At 34.5% G+C, this 20,371-nt stretch overlaps 1 protein-coding gene across 1 annotated transcript in view; it reads left to right on the forward strand.

The window, feature by feature from the left end:
* The window catches only part of EPHA6 (EPH receptor A6), an 851,091-nt gene that overhangs the window by 508,653 nt on the left and 322,067 nt on the right, over positions 1-20,371 (forward strand). The window contains exon 6 of the mRNA XM_082392247.1: positions 2,090-2,214. Within this exon, the coding sequence (XP_082248373.1) occupies positions 2,090-2,214 (125 nt within the window). The remainder of the gene's footprint in view (positions 1-2,089; positions 2,215-20,371) is intronic.

The following is a 20,371-nucleotide window of genomic DNA, read 5'->3' on the forward strand; positions in this document are numbered from 1 at the left end:
AGTATAGGATATTTACTTACCTTCATTGGTCTGGCATCTGTATCTCCTTTTTCCCATAGGAAAAAAATCCTAGTTCCCAATAACACCAACAAAATTACTCATTTGATTTAGCCCTCAATACACACACACACACACACACACACACACACATATTCAGAGTTACAATACCAGTAGTAACACTAACAATATCATTACTAAAAACAGTTTAATAATTTTTGCAGTTTTTTTTTTAGTACTTAAAATATGTTCTATTGATATGTATGTTAAGTTACTGTGGGGTTTTTTAAAAATTATTTATTTATTTATTTTTGACTGTATGGGGCTCGTTTCTGTGAGGGCTTTCTCTAGTTGCGGAGAGCGGGGGCCCCTCTTCATAGCGGTGCGCGGGCCTCTCACTATTGCGGCCTCTTTTGTTGCGGAGCACAGGCTCCAGACGCGCAGGCTCAGTAGTTGTGGCTCATGGGCCTAGTTGCTCCGCAGCATGTGGGATCTTCCCAGATCAGGGCTCGAACCTGTGTTCCCTGCATTAGCAGGCAGATTCTCAACCACTGTGCCACCAGGGAAGCCCGAAGTTACTGTGTTTTAATGTCATTTTAAGTAGTTCCTCTTGAAAGCTGTGCTTTCAACTCAATACACAGGTTTCTTTCTACTGATTTTTTGAGATTGCTCTTTTAAACGTTAATTTGTTTTTTAATTATTTAAAATATTTACAGGGTTCCAAAGTAAATCTTCAGGGGAAGATATATTCAGAGATGCTTTGCTTCTCACCCTGTAGTGTCCATCCTATTGCCTCCCACCCTCTAAGGGTAACCATTATTATTCGTTTTTATTCTAGGCTTATCCTTACATTGTTTTTATACATTTTTCTCCATCTCACTTTCTTCACTTAAAAATATATCCTGAAATAACTCCATTCTAGTATTTATATATGGTCACAATTCCTTTTTACAATTTCATAGTTCTCTGGTGGATGTAGCGTAGTTTTTTCAATCAGTCCCTTATTGATGGGCATTTAAATTGTTTCCAATCTTTACAAATAAATCTCAGTGAGTAGTCTTATAAATATGTCACTTTGTATTTCTGCAGTGTTTCTTTCAGATAGAGTCCCAAAAGCCAAAGCATAAATGAATATATAATTTGCCTTAAATTGTTAAATTTCCCTTTATAAGGATTGTGCCATTTTGCCTTTACACCACACCAACAATGTATTAAAGTGCTTTTTCCCATAGCCTAGCCAACAGAGCCTGGTGTCAAATTTTTGGATTTTTTGCCAATCTAATAGATGAGAAATGGTATCTCAGTATATTTAATTTGTATTTTTTAAGAGCAAGTTTTAATTTCTATGTAAAAAACTCCTTTTATGAGTAATTAGAATATTTAAAAATGAGAAGTATTTTGTTAGATAAAAGAACCTGCAGTATATACATTCTAGGTAAATTTTGAAGTTTAACACAAGATTACTTTCGGTTAGGATTGGATTTTTAAAACAATGTTACATAGAAAAAGAAGATAGACATGATTGTGAAAATGAACTTCAGAAATTAAATATTTCGGTTTTATTCAAATGTCATAGAAACCATGCAAAAGAAATAATCCTCACATTGATAAGCAAAAATTTACTGTAGTTAAGAAGTTTGTGATATAAACTTCTATAAAGTACTAAGACTTTATAAAGTACCAAGTCTTGAAGGAAAGTCTATAAATGATCTTGTAATTGCAGAGGATTTTCTATAGCAGACTTAGATTTGATTAAATATAGAAGTCAAGTCTATTGTACTTCAAGTTGTAGCCCAAAACCAAAGCCAGTTTAAGAAAAATTGTTGTCCTCTAACAAAACCAGAGATGATGAGTTCTGGTCCTTATTCATGGACTATCTGAGTCTTTCCTATGTTCCTTAATAATGTTTCTAAATATATTTTAATATTTTATTTGGATTGAATAAAGGAGATCCTATCATATTACTCTGACATCAATAACTAATGTCCTCTTCAACAAGAATTGTGTTTTCCTTAGAAGACAAAATATTAAAGAAAGGATTATGGAGAATGATTCCTGCCAATTAATTCTCAGTTATTTTCTTTCCTTTCAGCACCTTCCCTGATAGGTATGGTAAGGAAGGACTGGGCATCCCAAAATAGCATTGCCATATCATGGCAAGCACCTGCTTTTTCCAATGGACCCATACTGGACTACGAGATCAAGTACTATGAGAAAGTAGGTCTTATTTGGAGCTTCCTAAAAATCTACATATACATATATATGCATATATGTATATACTAAACATGTTGTTATACAATATTATTTTACTTTAAAACCTATTCTTTTTCAGCCTAACTTCATACCTACTATGTCTTTGAATACTCTCTGATATACTATTGTGCTTATAATTTCTTAATTAATTTGTCTTGTTTTATGTCAGATTAAAGTAGAAGACACAAGACGTTCATCTCTACCTTCACTTACTCTAGTATATTTCATACGCAGAAAATCACTCTTATTCTATTGTCATTTTTACTTCGTATGTTTGAAGATGAAAATAACTTGCAATATTTCCAATTAAAGAAAAATTATACTGATTCCATAAAAAGAGAACCACATTCATCCAGTCAAAACTTTATAAATTAATAATATTCTGAAAGATGGTCATTGACATAATATCCACGTTTGAATGATAGAATAAATAATGTTATGAAGGAGTTTATTTTGTAAGAAAATGGCAGTGATCCAGTGCTATTGGATTAAACATGGAGTTGGAAGCCAAGGATTCCTAATTCATGTACTGACTCTGACTCTCATTATGCTTGTGGTCAGGGAAAAGTCTATTAATCTCCCTATGTCTCAGACTTCACATTTATAAAATGGAAATAAAGATATCAACTCTTCTAGTGGATGGTAAAGATTAATTATGAACAGACCTGAAGGTGAAGAGTATATGAAGTCAGTATGAAATATCATTTAAGAGAGCATTAGGGAAATATTTGGCATATTGTATAGTACAATATAGAATCAGAGCACAATAGCATGGGAATTATGTACAAACTAAATAAAAATTATGATATCCTCATACATAAATACGTAATGTGTAGGCAGTCAAGACGTTAGAATATCAAACCTCTCAGAGAAAGCATAAAATGACTGACAGCATTAAAAATTTTCCCAACTATGACTTCAGATTCTTACTGTACCTTTTATATATCTATATCTATAACGCGGTTTCTCCTCCCAAGAATTATTTTTATAAAGCTTATAACTAGGGCAACCTACAATAGAACTCTTAGTTAAAAGTGCTAATTTCTTTATTAGGAATCTAAATATAGTTCAGTAAGAAAAGCAAAATACAAAGCAGTACATGTACAAATGATCCTATTTTGGGAACACAAACATTCCCCCATCTCTGTATATTTTTGTGTGGTTATATTAACGTACAGAATATGGAATGGAAATATGCTGTTTTAGGTGTTCCCTTTTGGGTTAGAATGGGATGAGGGATGGAAGTACATAGATGGAGGTAAGAGAGAGAGCGAGGTAGCAAACATAGATAAATATGGATGGATGGATGAATGGATAGATCCTCAATAGCTTTGGTAGCTGTCCTAGATCAAGTTGCCCAAAGGCAGACCCTGAGATGGGAATCTGTGTTTAAGTGATTAATGAAGAGCGCTCCCAGGAGAACTGGTAAGACAATGGGGAGGCAGGACTATGAAGGAAGATGCAGATCAAACTCACGAGTGAGCAGGGGAGCTCTGGAGTCTAAATTACGTCTCAGAGTTCATCGTATGGAGACAAAGAAGCTGAGCTTCCATACTCAGGCTCCAGGCAGTCAGTGACCACAGGCCAGAACGGACATATACATGTGGTTTTCAGGAAAAAGTCATAGGCTCATCTGGTTCTCCACTGTGGCTCCAATTGCCCAAGTTTAGGTGTCTAAAGTAGATGGCAGGTACAAGCCTTTAAATGCAAAACACATAGAAGCTAGGGGATGGGAGCAGGAACAGGTAAAGGTGATCCAGGTAGATCTCATGGCACACCAACTAATAACTAAGGCACCTCAATGCTCAGAGAGCTATGAGAGAATTTTACTCCTCGGCTCATTATGATATCCATAGTCTCCTCAGTCTTTAATATTGGTGCCTCAGTCCTTAATTTATGGCATTTAAACTTTACATTTCCTTTCAATCAAAGATACAGTGTATTGCTAAACTTAATTAAATGATCAATATTCCTCCATTCTCTGAGGAATTCATGCTGTTTTATTAAGTTATTGTGTTAGGAGCATTATTCTGTAAATCAGGAGAGAAGTTAAGCTGCTTAGAATGTGAAGTGTCTACAAATATCTGAGGTCAAACACATACTGTTGTTACCAGTGACCTTTGCTTAGAAAAAGGCGCTGGCGTAAATGTTCAAAAATTTGAGTTTGGCTCAGACTTTAACTTTCTTAGGTGTGTTTTCTCATCTGTAAAATAAGGGTCCAGAAAGATAATCTCTTCCATTTTTATCTGTTTCCAAATGCTACTATGTTTGTGTTTGTACAGTTATATAGATATGTTATACTGTCTTTCAAAGAACTTATATATACTAAAATTAAATACATACACACATTTTAAAAAATACATCACCACAGGGAATAATCTTCACATCATAATTATATGTAAAATTTAAAACCCTGCTATGATTGCCTTTTGTTTCTGTGTGTGTGTGTGTGTGTGTGTGTGTGTGTGTGATGAGAGGGCTATGGAGAAGAAAATAAATTGCTTGTGGGTTATAATTAATTAGATATTCTCTATTCAGTTAATTATACTCCCCCAATTCTTGGTTACTTTTCTCTTTTCATACTCAAAAAGTGTTTTATTTTTTTAAACTCACATGAATATAGTTTGAATATGAAAAGTCACTTAAAATAATGAAGAAAGTCACGCATGGTACCAAAAAAGTTTATATTTTGTATTTACTTACTAACAATGCTTTTCTTCAAAGTAGAGCCTCCTCATAATGAGGGAACTGTTAAAAACCATGAAGACAATTTAGGTGATACACACTTTATATAACACTTCATGAAGTGGATGGTCTCCTTTCAAGGAAGTGCCAAATGGGCGGGAAGGCAGGGAGCTTTTATAGCACAAGGAATAAAGAACAAGGGAGAGAAAAAGAGAAAATATCTGATTGGCTGGAGCCACACAGTCAACCTTGTTTAGGGTGAGAATGAACAAGGAAAGACGTATAGAGCCCAGAGCTGGCTTGGCGTTTGGGGACTGGGTAACTGGATATACTGCGTGTTTTTTTTTTAATTGACGTATAGTTGACTTACAGTGTTGTGTTAATTCTGCTGTACAGCAAAGTGAGTTATACATATATATACAATCTTTTTTGTGTTGTTTTCTGTAATGGTTTATCCCAGGACACTTAATATAGTTCCCTGTGCTTTACAGTAGGACCTTGTTGTCCATCCATTCTATATGTAGTAGTTTGCATCTACTAACCCCAAACTCCCAGTCTGTCCCTCCCCCACCAGCCCCACTTGGCAACCACAAATCTGTTCTCTATGTCTGTGAGTCTGTTTCTGCTTCATAGAGAGCAGAAATATGACATTTGTGTCATAGTTTAGATTCCATATGTAAGTGACATCATATGGTATTTGTCTTTCTCTTTCTGACTTACTTCACTTAGTATGGTAATCTCTAGTTGCATCCATGTTGCTACAAATGGCATTATTTCGTTCTTTTTATGGCTAAGTAATATTCCACTGTATATATGTACCACATCTTCTTTATCCATTCATCTGTCAATGGACATTTAGGTTGTTTCCATGTTTTGGCTATTGTGAATAGTGCTGCTATGAACATAGGGGTGCATGTATCTTTTTGAATTATAGTTTTCTCTGGATATATACCCAGGAATGGGATTGCTGGATCACATGGTAATTCTATTTTTAGTTTTCTGAGGCGCCTCCATACTGATTTCCATAGTGGCTGCACCAACTTCCATTCCCACCAACAGTGTAGGAGGGTTCCGTTTTTTCACAACCTCTCCAGCATTTGTTATTTGTAGACTTTTTAATGATGGCCATTCTGACTGGTGTGAGGTGGTGCCTCATTGTAGTTTTGATTTGCATTTCTCTAATAATTAGCAATGATGAGCACCTTTTCATGTGCTTATTGGCTATCTGTGGATATACTGAGTTTTTGATCCAGCAGAGCTTTTACAGAGACACAAAATTATCAAAGTTTTGGTTTGCTGACTTGGCACTCCGGACGGGAGCGGTTCCATCTTGGGCTTAGAAAGTTATTTCAATAAGTCAGTAAGACATCATCTGTCCCCAACCCCTCAGTCTCCACCTTCGACATGTTGCAGACACTCTTGCAGTCACTAAATATCAAAACTCTCATTGAACATCAAATACACCATTCCCTTAGCTCTGCTCCTACCTCCTTTCTTTACCCTTTGTTTTCACATTTTTAATATTTCTTCTCCTTTGTTTCTCTGCCCATAGCACTTTTCTTTCTCTTGCTTCTTTGTTCTTTTGTTATATTTATCAAAGACAGTCTTGATTAGCGTCATTTATGTGTGTATCTGACTCCCTCACTAGTTTGTAAGGCCCTGAATAAAGGAGATCATTTCTTGTTTGTCTTTGTCACCCAACCTCAAGTCAGTGCCTAACACCACTGTTTGCTTTCAGTCAAATTCTAAAGAAATTAATAAAATCCTCTCTTTGTTCAGAACTCATTCAGAGGAAATTGAAACAACTGACCAACCACTGTGAAATTACCCCTAACAATTAAGAAAAAAAGAAAGAAAGCCCCCAGGACTTCCTGTTTCTACCTGTTCATAAGAAGGACACACACTGGTATCCATCAGCTGAGATAATGCTCTGTTAATAAATAGAACGTAAGCACACGAGGGCAGGGATTTCTTTTGTCCACGGTTCATATCCTTAGCACTCAGAAAGGCACATAGCTCATAATTCATAGGCAACGATAGTTGGCCAATTATATGCCAGATACTTTTAAAAGTGTTTTTTATGTATTAAGCAATTCAATTCCAGTAGCAACGCTTTATAATAAGTACTATTACCCTTCCTATTTTACAGATGAAGAAACTAAGGTACAAGAAACCTAAGTAACTTCACCAAAATAACCCAGGCAATAAGTGGTTGTTAACACCTACTTGCATCACAATTGGATGTCTCAGAAAAGTCAGTGCTTTCTGCTGATGCTGATTTTCTAGGTTCCCTTCATTACTCTCTGCTGCCCATTTTGCATCTATAAAATGGCAGCGATAAAATATACCTACCTCATCAGGGTATTGTACAGCTCCACTAATTACCAACTGGTAGCTCATTTTGCAAACATGAATCCTCCATAATAGTTCATTATTCTTACATCCAACATTTAAAGACCTGTGAATGGTAAAGTCTTTTCCTTACAATTCTCTCATTAATTTTTCTTTTTTTACCAGTCAGCAATTTTTAGATTTTGCTTAAGAAATGTCATCATAAGAAAGGAAACATTTCTTATGTACAGATGGTCAATAATTATAAAATTCTGAATTTGTTTAACTTACCATAGTTTCACCTACTCTACCAATTATAGAATTGAGTATCTACGAGGTTTATATAAAATATGTAATTTCATGTCATGAAAACACTGTATTGTTTTTAAAAAAGGTGGAGAGATTTGTGGGAAGCTTTTCATTATGGGAAATATTTTCATCGCTCAGGGATGATTTAAAGTAGTCTCTTTCGATAGGAGGTTGAATCATTGGTATCTTTTATAAAAGTCTCATACTTCTCAATAACAAACTTTGCAGAATAAGTCTCTTTCTTCCTTCTCTCCCCTCTTATTCTACTTTCTCAGGGTAGTTTTTCCCCCAAGATAATAATTCAATAAATACTACTTTTTCCCTAAAATATATAAGCAGTAAATCTGCATCTTTATTTGATTAAAAATATATGAAGCAACTATTGTAGAAATAATCAACTGAAAAAGAAAAAAATCCTTCTCTCCTTCCTTATAAAATTGTCAATATACATTTCTTATTTTCTTCTGTTGTATTTCCTTCACTTAGGTGTTTGCCCAAAAGCGGAAGAAAATTTTCTGTTCGCTTCCACGAATGCTACTCTTACCTCTATCCACTGTTTAGGTACAGAAACATTTCTCATTTATTCTCTGCATCCTCCTTCCACAATGACCATCTAATGTGTGCATTTTGTAACGTAAATGTAAACTTGCATGTAAATTGAAACATGGTTTTCATATAGGAACTAAGAAAAGTGTGGTTGAGGAAAGGGCATATGGATTCCCTGGATTACAGGAGGAACTTGCTGAAATGCAGGTTCTGATTCAGTTGACTGGAGGTGGCTTAAAGGAGGTGGGATGAGGGTTTACATATGAAACAGCTCACAGGGAAGGCTCGCACTGCCTCGCCCAGGACCACACTTGAAGCTGTAAGTCTCTAGAGGCACCACTTCTCCGTTACCTCACTTTAAAGGTGTGGATAGAGGGAGAATAACCACAACCCTCTAAATATACATGTGAACTTAAATACTGAACCATCTTTATAACTGGCTAGAACCTCTGTAGATGTTACATGTCTCGTGTGATATTTGAACCTAAAATATTAATCCGAAGCAAAATGCAGTAAATAAAGGACCAAGTCAGTTTCAGATACAGTTGAGTTGTTTCTAATGGAATCAGCAAATTCCTGAGCTGCTAAATAAAAGTTTTGTGTTCTCTTTTTTCCTTTCTTTTCATAATTCTTATTTGTTGCCATGTCCACCACAGAGAAATTGGATATGAGCATTTGGTACTAATTGAAACAACATTACCTGATAAAAAATGGATGGCAAGGGAATTTACTGATGCAAACACTCATTACAGAGATTTCATTGCCAATTTCCACATTGTATAGCAAACACCACACTGTGTAGAAGCCTGTCTGGTTTAGTGAGCCCAGGGGGTCCCCACAGTGCCTGGAGCAGAGATTTTCGTGGTCGCAAACCTGGGACTGGTGCCAGCACTGCATCAACAGCAGCATCTGTATGGTTTGAACGTATCTGAATAGAAAGAAATTGAAAGATATTTGCACTATGCATCTAGTATAAGGTTTGCATGCATAGGAAAATTACAAATGTCTACTGACTCCTCTAGCTTTAAATTGTCTTCTGTTTCATAAGAGTCATACTTCCTTTTGTTTGATTTGAAAAATGGATTTGTTTAAAATTACAGAAGCTAGATTTAGTATATCAAAGATTTGATACATCCAAAAGAGGAAAAACTAAAATTGGTAGAACAAAGTCAATATACTTCATTTAAAACTTTAGAATATATCTAAATTTATAGACTGAAATGGAGGTTATAAGCATAATGAGTATCAAAGTTTATGTTTTGGTTTTCAAGGATAAAACAATACCCACTTCACTGTGCTCAAAGGGCCTGGATTCTTTTGGTGGTATGTAGTCACCAGAAGTGCAATCTTAGCCCTGACGTTGTAATACTAGCTAAGGCTGCTCATTAATCACACTTCTGCCAACTTGCTATATTTCAATCAGCTCTAAATTTCATAACATTTTAATTCAATTTCACATCCTGAAGTCATAACCAGTTGCTTTGATATTCCTGGTCAGACTTTTCTTAAATTGCTTCCTCATCACTTTAATGTATTCCATGTCTTCATCTCTCTTTTGATGAGGTTAGAGTAAACTAGATTATTTTCCAATTCTGAAATTCCATGATTGCATAAGCTTATTATTATTTTATTGTGTCTGGCTTTGCTATGCAAGCTGATAAGAAATTATCAAGTAAGAGTAATGAAGGAATGAGCGATTTGATGTTTCCAATGAAAATATGAGATATTAAAAAATTACAGGAAAGTATATAAAAATCTTAAGGGTGAAAGAGTAATTCAATTTCTTCAACGATCTGGAAATCTATATATTTACAACCAAGTTTTGCATTTCTAAGAAAAGATAAAAATATAAGGCTATTTTTAAAAGATTAATTACTACTCCTATAAATTTCTACCTCCTCTTAAAAATTATTGTTTGGAGGGAAGAAATAATACAATGGAACATACAGCTTGGAGTAGAGGTTATAGAACCCACAATACCAAATTCTAAGAGGATCACAAATGTCCCTTTAAGTAGGGGCAGGTGGTGGGACAGAATACTAGAAACTATTCTAGGAAAGTGTGTAGGTTAGTGCCCACCAGAATCAGGACAGCCTCGGAGTATGCAAAATTAGCATTTTTCCATTATAGTTTCATTCCTTCAGAAAAAATTTTTCTGGGAAGTAACAAGGACACAAATTCAAAGTTCCTCTAAATTTCTGATCTAGTTTGGTGAAAATCAGACAAACAAAAATCCCATAGACAGGCACCAATTATTTGAGTGTGATATTGCCATGAATTCAGACTTCATTCAGCCTTCAAAGAACTGCTCTTCCATTAATGTAAAATGTAAATATAATGTTATTACTTCAGAAAGCCAAATGTACAAGTCAGATATCTAACTTTCTATCCTAAAATGATGAAAGGGTAAATACTACTGTATAATGCCTGTAGGCAAATCTTGCCAGATTTTCTAATATAAATTTCAAGCTAAGAATTGCAACTCTGGTAGATTATGTTATCTAACCCTTAGCAAGTTTCCCCTGATCACTGGCCTTGTTAAAGTGTTGACTGAGTCATACTCCCTTGGGAGAAATGTAAGGTTTGCTCTTTCAAGTGCAGTTAAAAATACAGCCATATTTTTGCCTATTCCTTAAACAATTACAATTTGGGGCTACAAGTACAAACATAATTACCAATTCATAAATTTACTTTTTTCTCTTATGATACTGTACTACTACTTTTTTCATCTTGCACTTAATGAGGAAATCTATAAACTGAACAAAGATGCATTCATTTCTTCTGAGGATTTTAAAGCCTGTAATTGTATGCTAAATCACGTGAAGTTACCTTGTGAGATTTCCTATAGAATACGAGGTGGCTGTTTACAGAGTGCATTGTTTAGCCCCATTTTCCTTCAGGGATTTATTAGGAAATGCTAATAGAGGAAATAAATATGGACCACACAGAGGGTAAGGTAGAGCTAGCAACTTTTCTTAGTAGTCAGTCAGGAATTTGGTGGGGTTTCCTCCTTGGATAGTTCACTCCAATAAATACTTCTGTGAAAGGTGTGTATGTGTTTTTAAACTGCATTTTTAAGCACAGTTTTTATTAGACCCCATAGATATCAAAATATTGCAGTATTATAAAGAAAATCCAACTTTTTATTTAAGAAATATGTAAGCTTCTGTGTGCCTCTGCTGCCTGACTTGATTTGCAGATTTTTTTTTTATTGCTGGAGGGAATGTCTAACATCCAAGATTGTAGTGTATCCAGTATTAGGAAACCTGTTCTTCTGGAGCTAGAGAAACCTTATTTATTGCAAGGCCAAGATTTCATTTTGTTGGATGAATTAGGAAAACAAAAATGAGTTAGAAGCTAAAATATTGCACATTTGTAGTCCTTAAAACTACTTTCCCAATCTTGAATGAAGGTAGAGAAAAACGTTTTGGTGTTAATACTTGGATTATGAAAAAACAAAAATAATGTTAACAAATAGTAGTTTACTGAGTGTACTCTACTTGTGTTAATTCATTTTAAGACAAGTTAATTAGCTGCTAGCTAATTGAGAGACACCTACCTACTTCATGATTACCACTTAGATTTTAACCTCCAGCTGGCAACTTAATAAGAAACTGTGATAAAAATATATTTAGATATTGATGGAATGTTAAAAGTGACTGGACTGTTGCCTATTTCATTTTTCTTGTGTTGCTTTTTTAACTTTTGGTGGCTTTTTAGTCAATTCACATTGATATTTGTGAAACAAAATATTTTACACAATAATAAATACTCTATCTAGTCATAGTGGATTTGGACAGACCTGGGTTAGAATTCAGGCTTTGAAACCAGTTAGCTTTGTGACCATAGGCAACTAGTTTTATTTCCTTAAGACTTAACTTCTTCATCTGTTAGGAGAGAAATGATAACACCCACATAAGCTATTACGAGGAATAGATTAAATGAGACTTTTAAATGTGAATCATTTCATTTGCTACTGGGAAAGAGTAAGCATTCAATACATAAACCCTACTAAAACTGGTATTAATTTCAGTGTCATTACCAGTTTTGATTTTAATATGGTTCTAGTAGGTACAGTAGGTCCTTTAAATTTTTGTCACCCAAACAGAATGCCATCTTACCCAAAGTACAAGCGTGACCATCAAAAGGATTATTCTATTTTATAGATCATATGGTAATAAGTAAAACAGGGGTAAAGACAGTAATGAATGTGTGGACTGTGGCACAGAACCAGTTCCTACATTTAAAAATTACCATCCACATCAATATGAATCAATTGATACCATCCCATAATATTATTTTATTGTCACTTAAGTTTTAATGTAAGCATGTGATAACATTCTAATTTGGAAATTACAAAAATTGATTTCTTAAATTATGAATTTACATAGTTTATAAACTGTAAAACATTTGACATTAAATAAGATACAGAAAATTTTTTTCTTCGAAATTAGACATAACTGTACAGTAGTATGGCCATAAACATGGAAAATAGTTTCATTCTTATTGTACTTTCCAAGTACACATTAGATATATTGATGACAATACAGGCCATATTTCGCTTTGATACAAGATTCTCACTCTTCTAAGTTTTTTATATATGAGAATAATTCATGAAGCATGGTGTTCTATTTATTTTGGCAGATTTTATTATTTCATTACTCTCTAGGTAGGGTAAATTACTCTAATGGGTCCACCTTTTCATGTCTTCCCTCATGGTTTCATTTCTTCTGTGTCTTTCTTTATACTCTTTAAAGGCCAAAGTAGGTTATGCAGAGGATACACAGCAGTCAAACATTCTCTTTCTCTCATGTACCATCTTTGCAATAGCAACCTTTTCTCTCTAATTATTTTATTTATTTATTTTTATTTTTGCTGCACTGGGTCCTCGTTGCTGTGCGCAGGCCGTCTCTAGTTGCGGCGAGTGGGGGCCACTCATCGCCGTGGTGTGCGGGCCTCTCACTGTGGTGGCCTCTCCCGCTGCGGAGCACAGGCTCCAGGCGCACGGGCTCAGCAGCTGTGGCACGCGGGCTCAGCAGCTGTGACTCGCGGGCTCCAGAGCACAGGCTCAGCAGCTGTGGCGCACGGGCCCAGCTGCTCCACGACATGTGGGATCCTCCAGGACCAGGGCTCGAACCCGTGCCCCCTGCATTGACAGGCGGACTCTCAACCACCGCGCCACCAGGGAAGCCCTTCTCTCCAATTATCAATCATTCATGAAAATAGAGATATATTGAAAAGTTGGCAATGTTGTGGTAAATAAAGATTTCGCATACAAAGAGATTCCCAAACAGAGAGCGTGAGAACCCTCTTAGAAGTATAGAGGTTAAAAATATGGATGGTTATTAGGGCAAATTTAATCTAACTCTCTGATATTTATTAGGAAGCTAGACCCAGAAGAATTGTGGCTTGTGTGATATTGACCATACAGGTTCCCTGAATGCAAGGCCAGTCCTCTTCTAATATTCTGTATTGCCTCAGAAAGCACCACCATTTGGAAGCTACTTCCCTTATAGGAAAAGATACTGAACATTAACCTCATCTACAGGTCAAACGTATTAGTTTTCTATTGCTACGTAACAAATTACCCCAAAACTGAGCAGTTTTAAGCAATGAGTATGTATTATCTCACAAAATGTCTGAGAATCAGGAATCCAGGAATGACTTAGCTGGGTAGTTCTGGCTCTGGGTCTCCCATGGGGTTGCAGACAAGCTGTCATGGGCTGCAGTCAGCTGAAAGCTTAACGAGGCAGGGCAACTTTTTTTCCAGCTCATTCATGTGACTTGGGCTGAAAGCTTCAGCTACTGTTCATGGCGACTTGACCACATCTAAAAGAGAGTGCACATTTAACACCAAAGAGGCAGTGTCTTTTATAATCTAATCTTAGCAATTACTATCACTTCTGTCATATTTTATTAGACACACAGTTCAACCCTGGAAGGGGACTGCATAATGGTATAAATATTGGGTTGGCCGAAAAGTTCCTTTGGGTTTTTCCGTAACAATTTATGGAAGAACCTGAACGAACTTTTTGGCCAACCCAATACTAGGTGTGGGGATCATCAAGGTCAGTTTTGGAAGCTGGCCACCATATCAGGCTTCTTGGAAGAATCTATGATATTTCAATTTGCCTTCAACAAAATAATTATCTCTGAGAAAATGCAATGTACCTATTCTGAAATGCCAATAATTTTTAAAACATACTCTAGATAGTTCAGTGATATGGCCATTCCATTTTTTAGAATTTTCCCAGAAGATTGGCCTATTCTGTCCAAAATTCAACATATAAAGCTTAACTTCATACACATATGAAGTTAACACATACACATATGATCTCTTTTTTTTACAAATAACTCAGTCATGTCATTTAAAAGCCCTTGTAGTTGTTTTTCTGTCTCTAAAATAAAAGTAACATAAACAACCTAACTACATTTCCAAGTAAGCAATCCCATGCATACTCCTCATGATGAAAGTTAAACAGAAAAATTTACATAGAACTTTGGCCTTGTATTCAGCTGTAACTAAGAATTCATGTTGTTTTGACTCTTGCATGACCTTAACAATTTTTGATAATTAAAGTAGACCAGATCTCACCAGAGCACAATTCCCTGGTTTACAAAAGGATTAAGCCACCCTTGGAAACAATAGAAGTCTCCTCTCCCTATATAACCACTCTAGTACAGTAAAGATACATAGGAAAGTAGTTAATATTGTGTAAATAATTAAAATTTTAATTTATGAAAGAGATTTCTAAACTTGATTAGATGAACCAATGTAGTGCTTCTCAGGTCATTAAAAAATTAAATATTTGAACTTTTTCCCAAATCAATATTAGTTAAAGTATAAGAAACAAGTTAAGTGCATATTTATATAAGGAGCCAGGGGAATATTTAATAGGTTAACTCTTAAGTATAGAAAAAAACCAGAAGAGTTGCATGAATCTGTTTGTGTGTGTGTGTGCATGTGTGTGTAAATGGAAAATTAAATCAAGAAAGATCATTTCCCAAGAAGTTTGTATCTGCATTTGTGTTATCTAATATACTCAAATAAATATCTCAATAAAGGCATGGCTAAAAATAGAGGCTTTTCACTGCTTCAACCAATCCTCTAAACGCTACTTTTTTCTAATTGTTACTCAGTACATCTCTTTAAAAACAAATTTCTTTGAAAAAATGCCATACTTTCTTAATTTAGAAACTTAACATCCTCAAGAAATGCATCAGACCTTTAAAATTTCGAAAAAAAAAAATTACTACAAAAGTGCTCTGGGAGTTAAACTATTACAGCAAAACTCTTTTGGCTTATTCCCACATAGTAAGCGATGTGTAGTAAGCTGCTACATTTCCTGGCTGTGCTATTATTATCCTGATTCCTCAAGGGAAGACTTAAGTGTCTTAGATTCTTAAATGAGGGGGAAAAAAACCTAAGTCTGTATGCTACTTCAAATAAGTAGAAATAATTATGAGGCTCCTCTGACCAGATATAATTTTTGCCTTGGAAAATAAAGCAAGGCCCCTTGCAACAGCCATTAGTAATGACACTGATATAATTACTATTTGAAAAAAAAGGGGTATCTGCCCAGGAAAAATCAATTATAAACCACCAAATGTTCCTTGGACTCTTCAGAGAGGTTCTGTGCCTACTGTCTCTCATGACCTCTCCACTAAGAGACTGGCTGGCTATACTCCTAATGGTTTTCTTCAGTTGTTTAGAAGGGATTTCTAAGCTTTTGTATTTCATATTAAAATGGCCTGCAGAGAATTTCCTGATTGTCTTTCTTTCAGAACAGAAGGGTCACTCTGGGGAAAACAGAGTAATCCAGGTGGCTTTGCTCTAAAAACATAACTTAGAAGCCTCTCCAATTAGCACTGTTTGTCATGCAAACGTTGAATCTCATAAAATGAAGCAAACTATGTATGATGATGTTGCTGTCACTGAAAAATTACGGGAAAAAATAGTTAAAATAGTCATTAGGAGTAGTTATCTGTAATCTAAGGCAAGGCGAAGCTGATTTGAGCATCTGCATTTATCAACTTCTTTGTTTTTAAACTTATCACATTCTACTTCTCTTAATATTAGTGCATGAGTGTCCAATTATAATCATCCAATATTAATTAGTCTCCAGATGTGAGTGGTGTTTTGTAATTCTATCTTATCTATTCCTTTGATACCTTGAAGCTCGTAAAATTTTCTAGAAGAAAATACACCTGAAGGCAAAATTTGAAATGAAGACAAACTGTATAAAATGGTATAAAATATCCCAAACATGATACATGTTGAGGTTAGGATATGAATTTGTGAAAGGGCCAAAACAAACTTAAACTGGTCCTATGTAATGGTTACCAACTTGATCATGTATACATCCTTAGATTAAAAAATTCTCCTGGGTTTTTGACAAAGTCTGTAGACAGGAAGTATTTGTCTTGGTTTTATTAGAGGAACTTATTAAGGAAGTAGTCTTTGAATTGAATGAAATCTAGGTCTTATAGGAAATTCATTTAAGGGTTTATTTGGAGCAGACCACAAAATGGACATTACAAACACATTCATGTGCAATCTCTGATTTCTATCCCTTTATTAAATTAGATGATCAGTAAAAAGTGTGTACAATACAGTATCTAAGCCCCTTGAAAACAATTTCTCCAGTCAGTTGAAATTCAATAATATGCCTGTATTCTGCCTTCAAAAACATCAGCTGAAGTTATTGTCTACTGATTTATTCGATAGTCTTTATTTTAAAAAGCACTTGTGTTCTCCTACTTGAGTATTGTTTAAGGAAAAAATATGATTTTCTAATTTTAGTATTATATAGTTTGTTGTCAAAAATAAAATATATTTCTCAGTTTTACTTAATTACCAGACATTCTGAACCCAGTTTTTGGTCTAGTACTGTAATCTGTGGAAGACAGAAATCTAAAATACCTACTCCTTTTTATTCTTACAGATGGACACTTTACCTTGTATTAATATTTTGTTTTAATACAGGAAAAAGTGAAGAACAAAGACAGGAAGGGAAAGAAGGAACTAAAATATATTAAATACGCATTATGTACCAGGTCCTGAGCTATACGTTTTTGCTACCTATCTAATAGCAAATCCAGAATTCTTTACACCATGGTGTCTCCTGAAAATTAAATCCAAGACTCTTTTACAATCTAAAGTTACATTAGAATTTAGCATTAAATGAAACTCTGTAAGAAAAATCCGTTATGGATACAACTTTAAATAATTAAAGAGATAAAACATTTTCATTTTTGGTTTAGGGATTAACCCAGGATGAGGAGATATTTAATATTAATGGTTGTGGCAAAATAGGAAGAGAGGCGCACTCCAAGCAAAGGGCACACTTGTGTGAAAACAGAAAGGAAGTTCAAGAAAGTTGGCAAGTTCAAGGAAGGGACAGTTTACCATGGCTTGAGTATAGTAAGTGAGGAAGAGGAGATGAGACTGAAACAGTGTGCAGAAGAAACCCAAGGACACCCTTCCTTTCTCCTTCCTTGCCACCCTTCCTTCCTTCCTTCTTTCCCTCCTTCTTTCCTTTCTTCCCTCTTTTCTTCTTTCCTTCCCTGATTCAATGAATATCTATTGAATGTCAACATGTATGATGTTTAGCACTACAGATTCATGTTAAGGATGATTAAAATTTTAAATAGTACTTTATTATATGTGGTTAAATATGCTTAAGATATAATTAACTCTCACTAAAAATTTTTTGCCTTTTGTGATTATAGAATATCTTTATGGCTTTCATTAATACCATTTTAACTTTCAGTGATTTTTACCCAATTCAATCCTTAGGAAACAAGTCAATTTTATAACTCTCATTCACTTATTTTCCTTTTTAAATGCTCAAATCAAGACAGGTGTTTATAAATGTCTTTCTTTAAAATGTTTACAATCATAATAATAGTACATTTGATTCATAAATTTAATTTCCCAAAATACTTAGTTTGGAATGCATCCAAAACAAAATATTACAAAAATATTAAAGTAAAATTACTAAATATTACAAAAATAAACAAGTATAGTTCTCATATGTCTTTCATTGCAATTTTATTTTATTTTAAACATATATGTGAATTGCTATGTGAAGAAGATTTTTCAGGGACAAAAGGAATTGCAAGTTACTGCAGACCTTTCTGTGACCATGCTTACCTCCCCATGCTCGGTTGTGAGTCCTCTTGAGATCATAGCTGATGCATCTTTGCATCTCCAGCATCTAGTACTTTGCTGGACATAGTGTAATAATTCAATAAAAAGTGAGAAATAGGTGATTGGATGAATGAATGATTTGTCACTCCTAAACTTTTACTTTATTTTCTCCTATGTTTATTTTAATTGAAAAAACAGTGCTGTGTCACATAGTCTTGGGAGAAAGTGGTTTATTGGGTTTTAGAATGGTGCCAGAGTCGGCATTCTGAAAGGTTCTTTCTTTGAAAAATAAGTAGGTATGGGTAAGGCATACTGTTGATGGTAATTTTGGTCTCACAAAAACTAAAATAAAATTTCAAGGACTCCCCTTCCCTATCAAAAAAAAAAAAAAAAATGAGAATGGAGGAGAAACAGATGTCATTCTGGTACAGTGGAGTTTCTCTGAGAGTAGATCTCTCAGTGCTCTGAAAGCATCGTTGTCAGGATCAGAGTATTGGAGCACCAGCTAAAAAGGGAAACTGATCCTGGGTCTCCGGTCTTCAGCCAAGTAGCTCAAAGAAAATTGAAGTGGTACCATCTTAGCAGCAGCCTCTGGCTACTTGCAGATGTACAAATAAATTCTTTCTAGAGAAAAGCTTTCGAAATTTAGGACCCAAAGACACCACAGACTGTGAACGGGCAATAAGATCACAATCAAAGAACACGAAGCACAGGAAAAAGCAAGACATGAATGAATCAGCAGAAACAATCAGAAACAAATTTAGAATTCCAAGGACTGCATATGTTAAAGAATCATACATAGAACAGCTATATATGGAATGTTTAAAAAAAATAACAAATGCAATCATGAAAGTGAGAAAGGGACAAGAAGAATAGGCAGATTGGGGGAAAATGGGACTTCTAAAATGAAAAAATATCATTATTTTAAGAAAACACTCAACCAGTGGATTAAAAAGTCATATTGTATATTACATATCTTTACACATATGATAATAAGAGAGACAAGTAAAAGGAAAATATAAAAGAGGAATAAAAAGATGTGGAAGATAGGATAATAAAATCTAACATAGACAGAGCTGGATTTTAAGATAGCACAAACAAAGAATGGAGAGCATGTAATACATGAATAATGGTTGTAAATTTTCTAGAACCAATGAATCCACGAAGTACAGCATATCCAAAATAGGAAAAATAAGAACTCATGTTTCTAGACATGTAGAATGCATGAATTCTATAGTAGAATTGCAGAATATAAAAAATATAGAGAAAGGGCACAATTTTGAAATTAGTTAGACATATAGAAGAGACCATTGACAAAGGAACAACAATTAGAATTAAAGCAGACTTCTTAGCACAAGAGAAAACAGAAAATTTAAGAATACTGCTCTCAGAGTTATGATAGAAAACATTTATCAACCCCAAATCATCTAGGAACAGAGGTAAAATAAAGACATTTTAGAGATAAACAAAAAGAGTTCATCACCAAAATACCTACCATAAAGGAAATCCTGAAGGATGGACTTCAGTAAGAAGAAAGATGATTCCAAAAGGATAGTATAAGAAGCAAGAAGTGAATAAATTAAATAATAAACATATACATAAATCTGAACAAACATTACCTGTATAAAATAATAATATTTCAAGAAGAGAACTCAAATACTGGATAAAAATAGCATTCATGAGTCAAAGAAGGAATCATAAAGGAAATTAAAGTACATCTAATTGAACGATAATAAAAATATTACATAGCAGAAAGCATGCCATGCTGTGTAAGCAGTTCATAAATGGAAATGTATAACAAGTTCTCTTATTATAAAATAATAAAGTTCAAAAATGAATGAGCTAAGCATCCTACTTACAAATTTAGCAAAAGAAAAAGCCCAGGGAAAGTAGAAGGAAATAAATAATTACAAGAGCAGAAATAGGAAAATAGAAAACAGAGATCCAATAGAGATCAACAAAACCAGAAGTTGAAATGATGAATTGATTATATAAACTTTAGAAAGACTGATCAAAATAAGAGAAACAAGAAACTAATAATGAGAACAATAATGGTGGTAGAATAACAAATATTGTAGGGATTGAAAAGATAGTGAG

The sequence above is a fragment of the Balaenoptera borealis genome (genome assembly GCF_965194805.1).
Source record: "Balaenoptera borealis genome assembly, chromosome: 5".
NCBI classification, from domain to species: domain Eukaryota; kingdom Metazoa; phylum Chordata; class Mammalia; order Artiodactyla; family Balaenopteridae; genus Balaenoptera; species Balaenoptera borealis.